The following is a 20988-nucleotide window of genomic DNA, read 5'->3' on the forward strand; positions in this document are numbered from 1 at the left end:
ATAAAGAAATTTATTAATAGATTATCTTCTACCCTGTCCTATGCAATGTATGCAGGCAAAGTAAATGTCTATAATAAGCTTTCATTAGTCAGTTGACAAATTATATTATTAATATTCTACAAAACTTTCATTTCCTCACTATGGTATGATTTTCGTCGTTACAGCAAATGGCCGTCACTATCGGAAGTTGATTTTACTGAATTCAGGATTACAAACCTAGATAAGTAAGTTAACATATTACAAATAACTGCCCTAGGGTTCTAATTACAACTACTCCTGCCATCTACCGACATCTATGACAAAGTTCTTGCTGAGAATCAGTCAGCTGTTCATAGTCTAATGTACGTATGTACTGAATATCAATATTTTAAAAATAGACTGTGGTGCAAAAAGTACTGTACAGTACACCTTTTTGAAGTGCATTACAATATCTCAGAAAATGAAAAACTCGCTCACTTCGTTTTTCAAGCTTTTCCTCGCAACCCGTATCGTAATATATTGTCACAAACGTAATCCCATACAGATAACATTACAAAAAGGATTTTTAATCTATGTTAGATACTTCGATACCTACTAAAAAGTGTTCATCTTCTTTCTGATTGGGTTTTCCCTCAACCCAATATGAGCAAATGCTGGGTAACTTTCGGTGCTGGACCCCGGACTCATTTCACGGGCATTATCACCTTCATCTCATTCAGACGCTAAATAACCTAAGATGTTGATAAAGCGTCGTAAAATAACCTACTGAAATAAAAAATCTTTCTCATTGCGAAGCCAATATTAGAGGCCACTAGCCTAGCTCAGATGGCTGAGTTGCTTGCCTGCCGATCCGGAGTTGCGCTTGGGCATGGGTTCGATTCCCGCTCGGGCTGATTACCTGGTTGAGTTTTTTCCGAGGTTTCCCCAACCGTAAGGAGAATGTCAGGTAATCTATGGCGAACCTTCGGCCTCATCTCGTCAAATACCATCTCGCTATTATCAACTCCATTGAGGCTAAAGAACCTCGTAGTTGATACAGCGTCGTTAAATAACCAAGTAAAAATATATATACTGTACATATCTGTTTATTGCAAAAACAAATGCTGCCACAAATCTTTTACGAGGGTAAGTTTCCTAATTCAAATTGAATATGTTTCTTTAAATGTTCCACATCACGAATTTTCAGTGCATAAACTCTGTCCTGTAGTACTAAAGTGAGATATCGTGAACAAGGAGGATATTCTATGGCAAGAGATCTGCCGATCAGTTTTTTCAATTAAATAAGTTGTTCACAATCAGTCCACAGTGACGGCTTCATCATTTTGTTGCCATTTTATTTTCTCCTGAACAAGTCGTAGGTGTTCAAATAATAATAATAATAATAATAATAATAATAATAATAATAATAATAATAATAATCTATACTAATAATAAATCTGTAGCCGAAATTTTTCTGGTAATTTACGATTTTCCAAAAATAATTGGTCCTAACATATATAATTAACCACCCTGAAACCGAAAATCGCTTTTTTGAAATTTTTGTTTGTATGTCTGTCTGTATGTATGTTTGTTACCTTTTCACGCGATAATGGATGAACGGATTTCGATGAAAATTGGAATATAAATTATGTTCGTTGTAACTTAGATTTTAGGCTATATGGCATTCAAAATACATTATTTAAAAGGGGGGTTATAAGGGGGCCTGAATTAAATAAATCGAAATATCTCGCTTATTATTGATTTTTGTGAAAAATGTTACATAACAAAAGTTTCTTTAAAAATAATTTGCGATACGTTTTATTCCTTGAAAAAGTTTGATAGGACTGATATTTAATGAGATAAATGAGTTTTAAAATTAAAATAACTGCCATCTAAGGCCGTATAATGAAATAAAAAACAAATGACTTCGTCTGTAAGGGGCCTTGGACAGCAACAATCGAAAGCTATGAAAGATAGCCTACAGAGAATGTTTCTGTGTTTGTATGAAGTAATATCGGAAGCTAAATTAACCGATTTCTATAATTAATTATTATTTCACCATTGGAAAGTGTAGTTTCTCTAGATAGACATAATGCTATAATGTTATTACAGTAACTTCTGATATAATATAATGTAATATAATATAATATAATATAATGTAATATAATATAATATAATATAATATAATATAATATAATATAATATAATATAATATAATATAATATAATATAATATAATATAATATATGTAATGTAATATTATATAATATAATTTAAGTTATTTGAAGGCTTCAGAACCATAGTGGCCCAAGCGCCATTTACTGAATGCGTAGAAAACAATGGTTAAAATTAAGTTATTACCATAATTCAGTGGAAACCTATAACAAGTAAAATAAAGTACACACATTAAATCTAAATGATGTCAATCTTCATTAAACTATGGTTGCATGTAATAAAAATTAAGAAACATGTTAAAGGAATTGTCATTGCACCAATGAGTGGTCTCTGGACCAAAATGATCGCATTTTAATTATTTGGATGCAATTTAAATTAAGTAACATATTAAACGATTTATCCTTCTATCAAACACGAATGTTCCCGGGATCAAATGTTCTATTTTAATTATGTAATTACTTTATATTTATTTCTAACGGGTGCAGCGGAGCGCAAGGGTACGTCTAATAATAATAATAATAATAATAATAATAATAATAATAATAATAATAATAATAATTTATTTATTTAATCTGGCAGAGCTAAGGCCAGTAGGCCTTCTTTTCCGCCCAGCCAGACTCTAATTCTGATGGACTCTTTTGAGAGTTTCGGTACTATTTCATGAAGCATTTCGAGGTAATTTTCAGTGTGGTCAAAGAAATAGGGTCGTTGAGCTCATCAGAAAGAATTGCCGCCCAAACACTCACACCAGGAGCATTTATTCCTGTCCCATCACCTTAATGCGGCTGTGCTGGTCCATTTCAATGTGATGCATGCAGTTTTGCTTAGTCAGGACAATTGTGCCTCCTGCAATTAAGAAAAGAAGTTGTTGCCCGGGCATTAATATTGCACCCTATAATTTTATAACTTCTCAGGTGTAAAGAGTTGGTGTTTGTTGTTTAGTCAACTGTCTGAAGGCAGGTTGGAACCTCATAAGCAACACCAATGAGATATCACTCAGGAGATAACTAACCCAGGAGATAACGGGATAAGGTGGCGAGTTCCTTTCCACCTCCATTGCATACATGGTCTATTAGCTATATTGTATTCATTAACATTCCATGGTATTCATACATTGCTTACAGCTAGAATATGGAACAAGTCAAAAAACTTAATACTATTATAAACTCTTAATTTATAGTCACAGTCTAGATGAAATATATACAGACGAGATTTACAATATAGTCTACTAGTACAACACAAAGTTTTAGTATCAATCATGAAGCGTTATTGAATGTCATGAATTCACCTACAGAATAGAAGGCGTGAGAAATTAGGTACTTCTTTAATTTGGCCCTAAGTAATCTTATGTTTTGAGTGTCATTTTTTATATCGATAGGGAGGCTATTAAAAATTTTTACTGCCCTATAGCTCACTCCTTTTTGATAGAGTATGAAAGTCATTTTTTTGACGTGTATTTATGCTATGAACTGTTGAATTAGTTACAAAGTTTTCACGATTATTATTAATGATTATTATTGAAAAGATATACCTACAAGCCATGGGCATTATTTGTAGTTTTTTTTAATAGTCCTACACGATTCCCTAGATTTGGCACCTACTATTATTCTAATTGCTCTTTTTTTGTAATAGGAATATACTGTTACTATCTGTGGAATTTCCCCAGAATATTATTCCAAAACTCATTACCGAGTGGAAGTATGCAAAGTATATTGTTTTTAAGGTATTGATATTTACTATCTTTTGCATAGATCTAATAGCAAAACATGCTGAATTTAGTTTGGGGGAATTTCTTTAATATGATTTTTCCAATTTAACACATTATCGATTTTTAAGCCAAGAAATTTGGTTGTTGTTGTTGTTGTTTCTAATAGGGATCTATTGTTAATTATTGCGCTAGAAATTTGTGAGGTTGAATTTGGACAGGATTTAAATTGAATTATGTTAGTTTATATGTGAGATATATTGCCTGATAATACAGGGACGTCATTTTATTTTTACTTCAATTTTTATTGTACCTGATTTTTTTAATGTACTTCACTCCCACCCCTTCTACTAATGAAGTTCAACCGTCCTCCACACAGATCCAAGATCGCATATACAGTCATAGTAGCCTTACGGTCATAGTGAACAGTACATTCCAAAAATATGTCTGCATTTTCCAGTGACGAAAGAGCTTTCAATATTGAATCATTTTCGCACAGGTACTGTCGTCCGTTTGCCAACGTCGCATCCCAGTTTCCCCCACCAGCTTCTGTTCGCCTCTCTGTAAAGGCTAGTGGCTGGGCTGTGTTATCTCTTTTCTGAGAACTTTAATTTCTGTTAGGAATTTGACGTCTACGTAATATTATAGCCATACAATTGTTTAAAATAGCTTAAATGGGCCTCGTTAAGTAATTAACTGTCACGTGATTTCCTCCCTTTCTACGACCCTGCGACGTAACCACTTGGACGGACAGTAGATAGCATGTCTGAGTAATATTATCTGTGCGAGTCGGGCAGAAGTGAAGATTCAATTTACAGTACGTAAGGTACTGTTTTATAGAGTAGGTACAAAATTATTTCAACATGAGTTACTAGTACGAAGGACGAACCTGCTAATTGGAATTAGGTACAATAATCTATAGTGCGATAATATGCACAAAAGAACTGAAGCCTGTATCGAAATGAACGGCCACCATTTTCAAAAATGTGTTTAAATATCCATATTATGATTATTTTTCAATTTAACTTCATTCTCTATATTGTACGCTAATGTGCTGTAGACAGTATAATATACACTGCATAATGAATACGTCCACATGGACAGCTCAGTTCGTGAGTATTGTTAATACTGTACTATATTTTGATTAAACAAAAACCTAATGAAAATTATCAAACTCAAAAGCGTGATATTTCCTAGTTTGCGTAAAAGGATGAACTACTTTTCTTTCCTCATATACCTAGTAAAGTGATTTGTTTGTATACTACGCTAGTATCATCGAACTCCAGTCGTGGAAGGGGGTAGCAAACGGTGTTTCCGGTTCGTTAATTCAAAGGTATAGCCAGGTTAATATTAGTAATGTTAGTAAAAATAAATTGATGTCCCCGTAGATGTACATATCAACCAGAACCTCAGTCAGAGGTAGTGTAAAGAGGATATTCCTAATTATGCGCGGAAAAAAAATATATAGTTAACATGCAGACTTGGAGTAAAGTGTTCCAAGAATCTGTTACCTTCCAAAGAACAATAAAGGATATTGCTCTGTACTCTGCAGGAAGGAAATGTGACCCCGCGTCATTCCCAGACTACTGTGGTCAACATGGACTCCAGCTACATTCTCAAACGGGAAGTTAAAATAGAGGAAACTTCGGTGGGAGTTACGCTTCCTGCATTGAATCGTGAATCTGAGGTGAGTCGAATTTGTTCATCTGCTTTTACCACTAACAACTGCACACAATTTCACACAGACTACTTTCTGATGCTTGGCATCACCTCACAGATTCATAGCATAGGGTTTTGTAGTTCCTAATTTACTGGGATAATAGACGTACTTTTTTCCCTAATGGAACAAAAATTCAGAGTGTGTATTTTGTTTGAGGAAAAATATATTTAGCAACAAACCAGAGGTACTAGACATCCCACACAATAATCTCACCGGTGTGGTGTACGAAAGTTCTTTTCTTTATTGTATTTTATTATTTTATAAGTCATGAGTGATGACAGATAACACCTGCAGGGAGGAAAGCTTCTTACAGTCCTATCCTGACTTTGATTCATTGATCCATAGTGTTGTGCCCAAGAACAGGTATTTCACTGCAAACCCAGCATTCTCCAGTAGGCCTATTTCCTACCTTCCTCTTAGTCTCATCATATGATCCATATATCTTAATGTCGTCTATCATCTGATATCTTCTTCTGCCCCGAGCTCTTCTCCCATTCACCATTCCTTCCAGAGCTTCCCTCAACTTCTCTTCACTTCGTCCTCATGTCCATGTTTCTGCGCCATTCAATGCTATACTCCACACTGAGCACTTCACTAGTCTCTTTCTTAGTTATTTCTCCACAGATCCACAGAAGATGCTCCTTTTTTTATTAAAAGCTTCTTTTACCATTGCTATTCTCCTTTTAACTTCTTGGCAGCAGCTCATGTTACTGCTTATAGTACACCCCAACTATTTCAAGCTATCCACTTGCTCTACTGCCTCTTTTAGAATTTGCAAGTCTACCTTCTTTACTTTTCTTCCTATGGCCATTGTCTTTGTATTATTGGCGTTTATCTTCAACCCATACTGCTCACAGCTGTCATTTAGCTCCAGTAGCATATCCCTTAGTATCATCTCCTCTTCTGCTAACAACTCCATATCTTATGCACTGTTCACACCTGTGGAGTAACGGTCAGCGCGTCTGGCCGCGAAACCAGGTGGCCCGGGTTCGAATCCCCGTCGGGGCAAGTTACCTGGTTGAGTTTTTTTCCGGGGTTTTCCCTCAATCCAATACGAGCAAATGCTAGGTAATTTTCGGTGCTGGACCCCGGACTCATTTCACCGGCATTATCACCTTCATACCATTCAGATGCTAAATAACGTAGATGTTGATACAACGTCGTAAAATAACCCCAAAAAAAAGATCATGAAGAGAAATGGACCGTGGCAATGACATTTCCAATCCGGCATTTGCCTAAATGACTGTGGATAACCACGGATAAAGCACAGTCAGGTTGGTTGGTCGGTCCGGGGATTTGAACCGTGGACATCCCAATGCGAGTCCCGTGCTTAATACACGAGCCATGTCGCTCGGGTAAATATGGTAACATCATCAGGTTTACAAACAATGCACACGAAAGCTTTGGCGTTGTGGTCCACAGCAAAAGGGAGAGCGTGAGGATGAATATCTAGCGCCTCAAATCTCAACCCCTTGAGGTGAAGGAGTGCATTTGTTTATGGTTTGACTACGATGTTCTTTTTTAATAGTCCTTACCTCTTCAATCTATCATTGTCATTCTTGTCTGTTAGCGGTATATTTATTGGTTTCAGGATGAGACATTTGGCGTTGTTAAAGTGAAAGACGAGATTAAGCTGGAAGAGATCGCGGAGGACTGCGAAGTTTTATCAGAAAGGTGAGTAATGTAATGTCTTTAATCTGTGATTGCCTTCATTAGTTCATACAAATTGTGTTACGGAACTTACAGGAACAGAAGCGTGACGTCACATCGAATTTTATACTACCGCTTTTGTAAGTTAGTAATGGAACAGAATAGTTATTTATGTTACAATGATTGAAAGTGAGGTTTTAGTGATAAGTTGAGGTGTTTACGTCCGAAGCTTAGCTGAGGTCGAAATTTCGAAATTAATTCGTGAAATACTTTCAATTCTCGTAACGTACGATGTTTTATTTCATATTATGTCGAATTCCATTACTTTTAATTAACATGTACTTTTCGAACAACTAGTAGAAAAGGACACCTCTAAAATATGCTCAGAATGAATTGGCCCGTATGCATTGTTGAAATCGGTAAACGAACTACGCTCATTACGAGGCTATCCATGATGCAGGAACAGTTGATTGACTGAAAATCATGGAGGGATATACGGATGATATTTTGAAGTTCGAAAAGAAGTATCTGATAAATAATAATAATAATAATAATAATAATAATAATAATAATAATAATAATAATAATAATAATAATAATGATTTATTTAACCTGGCAGAGTTAAGGCCATACGGCCTTCTCTAACACTCAACCAGGAGTAAAACTGCGTTACAAAAAACACTACAAATTTACAAAGTACACTACAATTTTACACACAAAAGTGAATAAGATAATAATAATAAAATGTAAACAACAAGTAAGAAGAAATCAGACCTAATATATAACATACAGAAAGAAAGAAAAAAGCATAATAAAATGTGAACAGCAGGTCAAAATAAATGAGACGTACAAAGTATAAAAAAATAAAACAATTATTGATAATAATAATAATAATAATGATATATAATAATAATAATAATAATAATAATAATAATAATAATAATAGTAGTAGTAGTAGTAGTAATAAAATAGTGCAGTACAAAGCCTACAATGAATACAATATTTTTAAGTACACACAGTAAGGAAAATTATGATTATATATAGCTCAACTTATCACATTACAGATATACCATTATCGGAAAATATGAAAACAAAAATATAAAATAAGTCAAATATCACTAGAACATAAAAAAATGTGAATACTTGGAAACCTGCAATACAACACTTGTCATAATAGGAAGTTAGTTTGGCAGCTCGTCATAAGATAATTTTCTAACTTTGATTTGAAAGATTTCAATGTTCGGCAGCCCTTGACTTCAGGCGGCAGAGAGTTCCAGTGACGAGAGGTAGCAACAGTGAAAGATTAGGAATACAGTGATGATGTGTGAAGTGGAATTCCTAGAGTGTTATCGCGTTGTGATCGAGTATTAATATTATGATAGCGAGAGAGAGTATGAAAACGAGCGAATAAATAATAGGGGGATGAAGTGTGCATAATTCGATGTAAGAGAGAAAGTGAGTGCAGATTTCTCCTCTCATGTAACCTAAGCCATGATAACTTCTCGAAAGAAGGTGAGATATGATCATATTATCGAACATTACAAATGAAGCAGACGCACATGTTATGAACACGCTGTAGTTTCTGAGCGGAATCAATCCTGAGATAACTGAACAAAACGTCGCAATAATCGAAGTGAGGTAGAATGAGTGTCTGTACCAGCGTCTGTTTTAATTTATATGGATAATGATAATGTGAATGGAGAATAGAGAATACCTTCTTACATGTATATTTAATAGTAGCCGTACCCGCGTGCTCCTCTGCACCCGTTAGAAATAAATATAAAGTAATTACATAATTAAAATAGGACATTTGATCCAGGGAAGATTCGTGTTTGATAGAAGGATAAATCGTTTAATATGTTACTTAATTTAAATTGTATTTAAATAATTAAAATGCGATAATTTTGGTTCAGAGACCACTCATTTGGTGCAATGACAATTCCTTCAACATGTTTCTTAATTTTTATTACATACATCCATACTTTAATGAAGACTGACATATCATTTAGATTTAATGTGTATACTTTATTTTACTTGCTATATGTTTCCATTGAATTATTATAATAACTTAATTTTAACCCTTGTTTTCTACGTATTCAGTAAATGGCGCTTGGGCCACTATGGTTCTGAACCCTTCAAATAACTTAAATTAATTTATATTATATTATATTATATTATATTATATTATATTATATTATTTTTTATTATATTATATTATTTTTATTATATTATATTATATTATGTTATGTTATGTTATGTTATGTTATGTTATGTTATGTTATGTTATGTTATGTTATGTTATGTTATGTTATGTTATACTATATTATATTATATTATCTTATGTTATGTTATCTTATGTTATGTTATCTTATATTATATTATATTATATTATATTATATTATATTATATTATATTATATTATTTTTTATTATATTATGTTATGTTATGTTATACTATATTATATTATATTATCTTATGTTATGTTATCTTATATTTTATTATATTATATTATATTATATTATTTTTTATTATATTATATTATGTTATGTTATGTTATGTTATACTATATTATATTATATTATTTTTTATTATATTATATTATGTTATGTTATGTTATGTTATACTATATTATATTATATTATCTTATGTTATGTTATCTTATGTTATGTTATCGTATATTATATTATATTATATTATATTATATTATATTATATTATATTATATTATATTATATTATATTATACCCAATGCAGGATTGTACTAAACCGATATATCTAAACCGTTTTTAAAGATAGATTCAAACAGTTTTTGCAATGTATTTGCAAAAGTATGTTCTACAAACTGTCTGTAACGGAATTTTGATATTAGTCCCTACGTTGGTAAAATAAACAATTAAAATTTAATAACAATTTTCTGATTTCCTTTCTTGCAAACAAACGCACGTATTTTTAAAATGAAATCAATTAACAAAATTCTGTTACAGAGAAAAGTTTCCTAATAGTCCAAAGAATGTGTGTTCTAATATCATGCATGTATCTTTAATAGTTCAGAAATTATATTCATTTTGTCTGGCAATGTAGCAAAATAAATGAAGTTACTGGAAACCAATAAAAGCGGGCGTGTGATTTAAAAATCCATAGCGCAGGAAGTTTAAAAATGACGTCTCAACATCCGATAAGGGCACAAATACCCACGAAATGTTATGCAATGTATTCCACACATATCAAAGGGTATTTTAAAGAAAAAAACAATTTTTTGAAAATTTAATTTACCGGAAACAACAATAAAAGTGGGCGAGTGATTTAAAAATCCATAATGCAGGAAGTTTAAAAATGGCGATCCACACATATCACAGAGCATTTTAAAGAATATATATATATATATATATATATATATATATATATATATCTAGTAATTTTTCATCAAAAATACCATCCTCTCCTCTTAAAGTAGTAGCTTCTACAACCTTCCCGAGGCTGATCCACACTGTTGTTTTCTCGCTCCCAAGGTCCCAGAACAGTCTAGATAACGCTCGTGATAAATAAGAAACTAACCATAAGTGGAAAACAACTAAAATTCTACATTAACAATAGTAAATGTTGCAACAAAGCAATTAAACAAGAAGTTTAAAACAACTAAAGTTCTATATTTGATTATTATATCCTTAGAAACTAAGAAATACATAAAAAAAAAAGATTTAGTTGGAGAACAACTATTTTGGTAACACTGAACCAGCACAGAAGCACGCAGGAAAAATAGCAAGGAACCTACCCTCGAAATCCAGCAAGCTAGCCATCCACGGAGCCACCAGAGCGCATTATTAATGGTGAGTGACCACGCAGGCGACCCATCCGCGCAGTCACCTTGGAATCCATCACAGAAACACGCACCGTCTGAACCGGGCTTTATGTTATATTATATTATATTATATTATATTATATTATATTATATTACATTATATTATTTTATATTATATAAAAAATGTGTTGATAACGGATGTACACTGATAAGTAAGTTTTTAATTTGTTATGGGGGGGCTCTTGAATCTCAGATGGAACAAATTTTATTTTACAACAGCGCAACATAATCTGCTCGGCTCATTACCCAATTTTTTTGCATTGCATTTAATGCTTATGTATTTTATGTATTTTAACACGATTCAATTGAGCATAGTTAAAATTTGGATTACAAAATAATGGAATGCTAAGCTAATACATTATTACTGCATACTAAATCAATACACTCTTGTGGTTCGTTAATTCTCTGAGATAAACATTATTTTCCTATCAAGTTGTTTGTGCATAAGATGCTATTTTAATCTTACCTGTCCTCAATTCACTCCGAAGTTACTGTAATAACATTATATTATTATGTCCATATAGAGAAACTACACTTTCCAATGGTGAAATAATAACTAATTACACAAATCGGTTAATTTAGCTTCCGATATAACTTCATACAAACACAGAAACATTCTCTGTAGGCTATGATTCATAGCTTTCGATTGTTGTTGACCAAGGCCCCTTATAGACGAATTCATTTGTTTATTTCATTACACCGCCTTAGATGGCAGTTATTTTAATTTTGAAACTCATTTATCTCATTAAATATCATTCCAATCAAAATTTTTCAAAGAATAAAACTTATCAGAAATGATTTTTAAAGAAATGTTTGTTATGTAACATTTTTCAGAAAAATCAATAATAAGCGAGATATTTCGATTTATTTAATTCAGACCCCCTTATAACCCCCCTTTTAAATAAAGTATTTTGAATGTCATATAGCCTAAAATCTAAGTTACAACGAACTTAATTTATATTCCAATTTTCATCGAAATCGGTTCAGCCATTATCGCATGAAAAGGTAACAAACATACAGACAGACAGACAGACAGACAGACAGACATAGAAACAAAAATTTCAAAAAAGCGATTTTCGGTTTCAGGATGGTTAATTATATATGTTAGGACCAATTTTTTTTTTTTTTTTTGGAAAATCGAAAATTACCAGAAAAATTTCGGCTACAGATTTATTATTAGTATAGATGCGTATCCCAATTGAGATTAGATTCGAAGCGTTGAGAGAATGATTGAAGAGGGTAGAAATAGTGTAGAATTTTTACAAGGCGTACACGCGCAGGTTCGTACGACTTCCACAGTCGATAGAATAATATTCCAGTGATTTGTGTAGTGGATAAAGTGAACTGCAGAATAAATATAAACATGGTTCTATGTAGGCTTAAATATTATTTACTAATTTCTGTAGTATTATAGAATAGGCCAATTTTAAAATCTTGTAGTATGAAAAGTTAACTATTCAATATTAACCTTGTTTTTGTTTTAATTCATTATGTCGCATTTGTTTGTTAATAATAATGTTCAAGTTATTTGCATGATGCTTATTGCGGGCCCAATTGTTAGAAAAGGATACACCTAAAATCTGTTGAGAATGGATTCCCGAATTGTACTTACTTTTGAAATGTGATAAAATAATTTCGAAGTAAATCAGGAGGATTTGTCCATAGTAATGTCACAAGATGTCTGAGACTTGCCAATAAATCCACGATTGAAGCGAGTGGATTTATTTGGGTTATCTCAGACCTCGAGTGACATTTATTAGGACTATTTCGTGAATAAAATAAAAATGTAAATAATATATCCCTAACATTCTCTCAGAAAATGTTAATAATTGTATATTTATGAATACTTAACCTATTCAGACATTGTGAAGTCGAAATGGATAAATAACGATTACTAACTTTCGAGAACCAGTGCATGCTGGTGGTTATCTACAGCAATAACGTAATATTTTCTATACATGCTCTTTCCTAGAACATACAAATTCACGTCTACATCGGTGGAGTAAAGGTTAGCGCGTCTGCTCGCGAAATCAGGTGGCCCGGGTTCGATTCTCGGTCGGGGCAAGTCACCTCGTTGAGGTTTTTTCAGTGGTTTTCCCTCAACCTAATATGAGCAAATGCTGGGTAACTTTCGGTGCTGAAACCCGGACTCATTTGACTGGCATTATCACCTTAATCTCATTCAGACACTAAATAACGTAAGATGTTGATACTAAAATAAAAATAAAAATACAAATTCACAAGTTTAAATTAATATTAGTTTTTAGTTTCAATTCTGGCATTACAGAAGTAAGAACTGTGTTGTACTGCCAATTCCCTAAACTGAACACAAAACTTTTTAAGTCATTTTTTAGATCATTTTATTGATTTTTAGGTCATTTTATAGATAATTTTGTTAGGTATATCTTTGTCATCAAAACCCGGGGCCTGGTCATAACACTTCAATTCATTCAGAATTATTTCTTCATCACTTTTATTCCTGCGCAGTCTTTAGGAAAAAATCCATCAGAACCATTTCAGTGATGTTCAGCTCTTTCTGGGAGAAATATTGGAGATCAAGTGAGTTAAGAGGTTCATTGCCAGAAACATTGCATTAGTTAGGCCCGTATTACACACTTGCAGAGTTTTCGCCAGCGAGAAATGTGTTGCGAAAAAAATAAAAAAATTGATAACATGGATTCAAATGGACGTCCACACACTGGAAGAGATTCTCGTTCGAGGCAAAAACCTCGCGCGAGTTTCTCGCTGGAATCGGTAGCTCAGCGAATTTTCTTGACACATTTATGAAAGACGTTTGACATTTATACTCTTTATGACGATTGAATGTAGAAAAAGATATCACAGGTGGCGATGAATTGTATTGTTTTTATTTGAAAATGAGGAAGGATGGCTGATAATTGCAGTCAGAAACTTATCGAACTTGTACGATGTCACCCGTAGGCCTATTTATATGATACACGGGATGAAAACTATAAAAACACGAAACTTACAGAAGAAATCTGGAGACAAATATCAGATTATCTGAAAATAAATAGGGTTATGTTTTATTTTGATGAGATTTAATAGTATTGATTAAATATTTGAAATAATGTATCTATATGTCTTAACAGTTTACGTAATTTTAATAAGAATATAGCAAAGAATCCTCTATCATATCATGAATGGCAAAAAAACTATAGTCCATTCAACCTAAAATAACGCCTAAACGTATCATCATTCAAATCGAAAACAGTATCCAAAACTCGTCCGTATTTTCGTAAGATACAATGTGATTTTCAGATATTTCTGGCTTTAATTTTAGGCCTACTTCTTTTCATGAACAAAATATATTCATGTAACTCCATTTCCTTATCATCTGAATTCTCAGATTCAACATAGCGTTCGTACGTAATTTGTAAAGTACGACAATATACTTACAGGTTATATATTTAAGTACGACAATATACGTAAATACATAACCTATAATATTTCCCCCAACGAGTGATTACTATAATCAGAAAAATGCTTTCTGCATGAAGGCAGTGCATAGCTGATCATAGCGAGATGTGATCTGTGATAGCGAGAACTGGCCAAGTGTGTGGAGGAAGGCTCTTCGCCTCTTTCTCGCAACACATTTCTCGCTAGCGAAAACTCTTCAAGTGTGTTACGGGCATTAAAAAGAACATTCATTATCTCCATTCTCAGTTGTCTTGAGACAAGTGTTGGTATTTCCTGTTCATCTTTCAGTCTTAAATAAAATGTGATATAAACTGGACTTTCTAATTATATCCAAATATATACGATGTTTATTTATTTTACTGCTTTGACTTTTGTGTGAACTGAGATCAGCGTAATGCCTGCCTATGCAAAAGCATTCAAATTCGGAATCTTACTCTGCGAGAAATTATTACGTAGTTCTGGAATTTAATGTTTAGCTTTTAGCTGTTATGAGGGTCACAATTTTCGTTAATGTAGAATTCTGATTACAGCATTTTCACTAGTGATGGGACAGAATCGTCGCAGGTGCAGTCAGATATTTGTATTTCAACAGAAAACGCAGCCTCTGAAAATTCAACAGATCACCAGATTTACGTCGAGTTGCCGAGAGAAAAGGAGTCCCCGAGTGACAAACACCATGATTCATTTATATGCAATTGAAGTCTCACGTTCGTGTTCACACTGGTGAAAGGCCATTCAAATGCGAATATTGCGGGAAATCCTTTTCGTGTTCGGGAAATCTAAAAACGCATGTACGTAAGCACACGGGTCATAAGCCATTCAAGTGCGATGTCTGTGGAAAATGTTTTGCGGAATCAGGAACTTTGAAAGTGCATATGCGCCGACACACGGGAGAAAACTTATTCAAATGCAATATTTGTGAGAAAAGTTACACACAATCAAAAGGTTTAAAATATCATGCACGTAAGCACAGGGCTGAAAGCCGCTTGAATTCACCGTCAAGGGAAAATTCTTTTCAGACATAGTACTCCTCAGTACTTGACTAATTACGGCGCCAAAACCGGGGGAGAAACAATCTGCGCGGTAGAATAATTTTTTATTAAATTTACGGTGACTTGATTCTTAAATTTTACTCCTTCTGGGACACAATAGCCCTGCCAAGATTCTGGAATTCGCTACCTGCTAGCATCAGGGACTGTCGAAATAAAATTGAATTCAAACGCAAACTTACTAGGCACTTGGTCAGTAATTGATTTCTTGTAAATAGTTTCCTTAATCTATCACAAAATATTTCAATATCCAGTAATTTCACCACTATACAATTTTATTATTCTAGGTTTAATTTGTAATTCAGTAAATATAAAATATTCTTTGTTTTTCTATGATAAATTATCTAGCTTTAATTAGTCAGGTAATCTTTTCGTACTTTGATTTTTATTGTAATTGTAAATTTAATACTAATTGTAGTTTTATTTGTAACTGTAAATCTAATACTAATTGTAATTGTATTCTTCATATTATAGTTGGAATCTCCTGGTAGAGGGGCAGAGAAGGCCTGACGGCCTTATCTCTACCAGGTTAAATAAATACTAAATACATTTTTAACACATTACATTTTGTTTGTCTTAGGTAGACCTATATTCCGGTTTAGTGTTTTTCTTTTCTGTCACTTGAGGTTATGTAAAATATTTTTTTATACATCTCATTTCAATAGTTCGTGTGATGGCGTGCATTGTTCTTGATATTTCGCTCTCTTGAGAAACACTTATTACCGATATAGTTTCAATATGTATTCAACCTGTCCTACCTTAATACTGAGTTTGAAAACTAAAATTATTAATCACAATTACGTTTTTCCACCGCAGTTCTGGTTTCAACCAACGCTGACTATTCTAGTCGTAATTAGTTCGTATAAATATACACAATTCGTATCTTTGATACCATATTTAATTATATTTACTGGAATATAATTCCCACAACTTGCAAAAATCCAGACAAAAAACCACTGACCAGTGTGACACACTGTGTGAGTGAAATTACGTTATCAAGGCAGGTAACGAATTGGAAATTCGAATCGACAGGTCTGGGTAGACGTCATAAAATTGATTGAGAATGACTAATGTCATGTCACTATTTCATAATTTTATTGTTTGTTTATTTAAAGAAACGTGATTGTTTAAAGTTGTGTATATATATATATATATATATATATATATATATATATATATATATATATATATATATATATATAACAATTCATACGAAAGGAAGAAGTGTTACTAAGCCAAGTGTCAAAAATGACATGAAACGGTGTTAATTGCACAGGAGACAGGAAAATTCATATCTCGCAGCATAAATTGAGTGTTCTAATGTCAAAATATGAGTCTGAATATAATACGCACCCCAGTTTTCAACACAAAATTAAAAAATAAGTGTGTGTTAAGCTGGGTCCACACTATATAACAAAACACGTCATATAACAAACTTTGTATGCAACATGTTTCTTTAACTTGCGATATGTTATATTTGTGTTGGTATCAAAATAGCATTCTTGTAACAAATTATATAACTCGATAAATGAAATAAATGTCACGTTTGAAAATGGTGTCGACGGCAGGTGATGTAGTTCTTGCTGCTGCTGCTTGTGTGATTCTGGCAGGAAGTAGTAGGCCTTGTAAACGAAAATGTTGGGTGAGACAATCATTACAAGCTATAAAACAATAAAGTAGAAGTAGCCTTTTAGCAGATCTTGAGAGAGATGCTAGTGATTCCTTGGCAGAAGAACTTGGTTGTGATGGAAGTTTCATAAACTTGCCAGAATGATCAGTTCTGATTTTGAATATCTTATAAACGTAATCGGACATAAGATAAGTAAGAAAGACACTTCATTTCGAGATGCAATACTGGCGAGAGAAACCGTTACTTTAAGATTTCTTCCAAGTGGAGATTCCTACAAAATTTTAAGCTGTTTGTTCAAATTCTCCAAGCAGAGCATATCCAAGATTGTGCCAGAGTATATGAAGCTATCAATGACCCATTTTGTTTCTTAAAAGCAAGAGCATCTTGAAGTACACCCATTTTGATTTGTAGTGAGCATTTACTCCATATCCACTTTTCCCTTTCTTTAATTCTATCTGGCACTGACCAATAAGAATTCCCATTTTCTTTTCAACCTCTTGCACATCCATTTTCATATTAACACCCAATCCAGCCCATGCATCGTGCTTTTTATTTGTCTTTGTAGCCCATATCAGTCGCGGATCCCATAATGCCCGTTTTTCTCTGTACAGCTCAATTAAATCATAAGTTGCAGTCTTGTTTCACTACATTATGCCAGTTGACTTCGGAACACAAATGAATAATCACGCCAAGCGCACAGACAATGCGTACAAGATACTACGCAGTATGCAAAACACATGACGTCACGAGTTCAGCAAGACTCAGCTCGTACTTTTTTGTGTAGCGGGTGTGTTTTATAACAAGTTACATGATGCGCAAATATGTTATATAACATCCTTTGATCTTTACCGACACCCGATGGAAAACATATAACCACAGTCTACTATATACAGTCGCGAAGCTCAATATGTAGTAAAAATGCAAACAGGGGCAGTTGCCCACCACTAGGATCGCTACTATCGCCTCATCATCGCAGATCTCTCTCCTAGCAGCCGACAAAATATGTTACACTTTCGTTGTCGTGTTCTTTTGGAAAAATTAACACCTTCCTTCCATTATTGAAATATTAAATGCATAAAGTTAATTTATTATTTTAATGAAGTATATTAAATTCCACCATAAACTCGAAGATACCTGCAAGAAATAAGTTAATATATTTTTTGTTTGTGCAAAACGAACTGAAATTTACTATAATAGCTTCACTCATTCAAGATCATAGCGATAATTAACTATGAAACCAATAAACATTAATTTGCATTTCTCTTTACAACAATAATAATGGAAATATGAATTAATGGACTAACTTACGTGTACCGGTACTTGTAGTGTAGGCTTACGTAGTTAACAAAGTGGGATGAGGTTAAGCAATAATAATCACACCAGAATTGGAAATAAAACGTGATTAATACATTTTATTGTAACAGACTTTTTCTACGTCTCTAATAAAGCAACAAATAAAAATAACAACAAAATTAACAGCTATAATTAAAAACATATCCTTTGAAGAAAAAATTAGGCCTAAGCAATAATAATCCCACCAGAATTGAAAATAAAACGTGATCAGTGAAGTTCATTAAAACAAATTTAATTTTTCTACGTCTTTAGTAAAATAACATATAAAAATAATAACAAAATTAATAGCTACAATTAAAAATATATCCTCTGAAAAAAAAGTAGACCTAACCTTTATTTCTCTGGAAATTTAGCAGCCTAAGTGACAGAACTTTGACCGGTATCTAATGTCCTTTCGGTTAGACTGAAACATTTCATTGTGAAATTTAAGGATATAATGTATTCTAACAGTCACAAAGAACTTCAAATTAAGAGTTTTGTTTCTGCACACCATTCTTGTGGAAACCCAGGAACCTTTCTAAATCTTTCGGAAATCGGAAAAAGGATAACTCTGGCCTCTTTCTCTTACTGTTGCTACAATTTATAGCACTACAAACGTCTCCTCCTTGTCCCATATTATTATTCCTATTATTATATTTTAGCCATTAACATTTTCATTATAACCAATAACGAACATTTCACAAGCATCAATGTGAAATACGCAACGAGCTATCACTCGATAGAAATACGACACAGTCCAAAGTCGACCATGGACAGTCTATTGTTTCTAGTTGCTAACCGCTTGGAGCGCTTTATCACGAGATTTGCAAAAAAACACCTCAATTTCGCGACTGTATATAGTAGACTGTGATATAACTTGCTATATAACACAAAAAACTCATGTTATATAACATTTTCTTCCCGTTTCTACAACAAGTTATATAACATGTTTTGTTATATAGTGTGGACCCAGCTTTACAATCGCGTAAATATGATATTTCATTCACTGCATATCAGCATGATAGGACGCATAGACTCTACAACATGAAAATTCACAGTGAAATGTTTTTACATACTATGTTAGAAAGCCTTTTCGTCTATCTGAAATACACAGATTTTCAGTCACTATCTCTATGAGAAAATAATATTATCACACACATCAAATTTCATTAGTTGCAGTTAAGGTAACAATCTGCTAGGACTTTGGAATTTTATTATATTCAAAATGTTTTCTCATAAACATCTCATCTGAATGACTCAACGAAATTCTGTCGTGCGTAACATTTAAGAATTTGATCAATATTTTGTAAATATACAGTATTGCGTAACTGGTCACTTTTCTCTCACTCTATTGAAAAAGAGCTTGAAATTTCGTTTGTTTTTATTGTGTGGCAAACTGCTCTTCTTCTATCTATTCTTTCATCTTAAAATATAATACTGTGCATACTGATCCCATTTAGCCAGCTCAAATCTGTAATATAAAACTATATTCTGTAGAAAAGTGGTTTTCAATCTATGGTGCACGTACCCCTAGGGATACACAGGGTTATCTCAAGGGGTACACATCCCACTGATTTCTAATGTAAAAATTCTGACATATTAATTTTATTATAGCTACTCGTTTATAATTATTGCATTATATTGTAGTTTCTTTTGCAATATCAACTCCTGATTTTCCTTGCTTGCATATAATTTTACCTAAGTCAATACTATTACTATTGCATCAATAACTACTAAATGATGATGATGATGATAATAATAATAATAATTTATTTTTTGTACATCAATAATCATAGTCTTTTGTTGACTCTTATATAATTATAACACAGTTCGTAATTAGAAATATATTTTGGGATACGCTAGCAAAAGAGGTTGAATACCACTGCTGTAAAATACCGTAACTGTATAAGTAGTGCTAGATAGATCGATGGATTTATTCGTTCCATAATATTCTTACATTTGCTTTATAGCATAGAATAAAGAACATGTCCAATTCTTACGTTTAAATATAAATGCAATACATATAAAATGCAAATATGAAATATGTACAGAATTAATACCTTAATAACAATAATATTTTATACAATGTAATATGTTTACCATTTAATAGTATTAAAATATTTACGCAGTACTGTGAAATGTCAAGAATTCATCTACAGAATAGAAAGTGTGCGATATAAAGTAATTTTTTAGTTTTACCTTAAATAATGCAGGGTTTTGGCTATGATTCTTAATGTCTTCAGGAAGACTATTGAACATTTTTATCGCCATGTAACGTACTTCCCTTTGATAGCACGATAAATTTGATGATGGCGTATGAAAATCATTCTTTCTGCGGGTATTTATACTATGTATGGCTGAATTAGTTGGAAAATTTTCTTTATTACATAAGAGGAAATTTATTATAGAGCATATGTATTGATTTGTTAAGGTTAGAATCTCTAATTTTTTTAAAAATAATCTCCATGATTCTC

The 20988-nt window shown here is 32.7% G+C and overlaps 1 protein-coding gene across 4 annotated transcripts in view; it reads left to right on the forward strand.

The window, feature by feature from the left end:
- LOC138693847 (zinc finger protein 664-like) overlaps positions 1-20988 on the forward strand; it is a 62640-nt gene that overhangs the window by 39865 nt on the left and 1787 nt on the right. For 3 of the 4 annotated variants that reach the window (XM_069817671.1, XM_069817670.1, XM_069817672.1), the window contains 2 exons: positions 5390-5524; positions 7149-7231. In XM_069817671.1, coding sequence (XP_069673772.1) covers positions 5390-5524; positions 7149-7231 — 218 coding nt within the window. Of the gene's footprint in view, positions 1-5389; positions 5525-7148; positions 7232-15033; positions 16571-20988 lie in introns of those variants that run through there. The other variant, XM_069817673.1, reaches the window with a different exon arrangement.

Source organism: Periplaneta americana, unplaced genomic scaffold (genome assembly GCF_040183065.1).
Source record: "Periplaneta americana isolate PAMFEO1 unplaced genomic scaffold, P.americana_PAMFEO1_priV1 scaffold_23, whole genome shotgun sequence".
In the NCBI taxonomy this organism is placed as follows: domain Eukaryota; kingdom Metazoa; phylum Arthropoda; class Insecta; order Blattodea; family Blattidae; genus Periplaneta; species Periplaneta americana.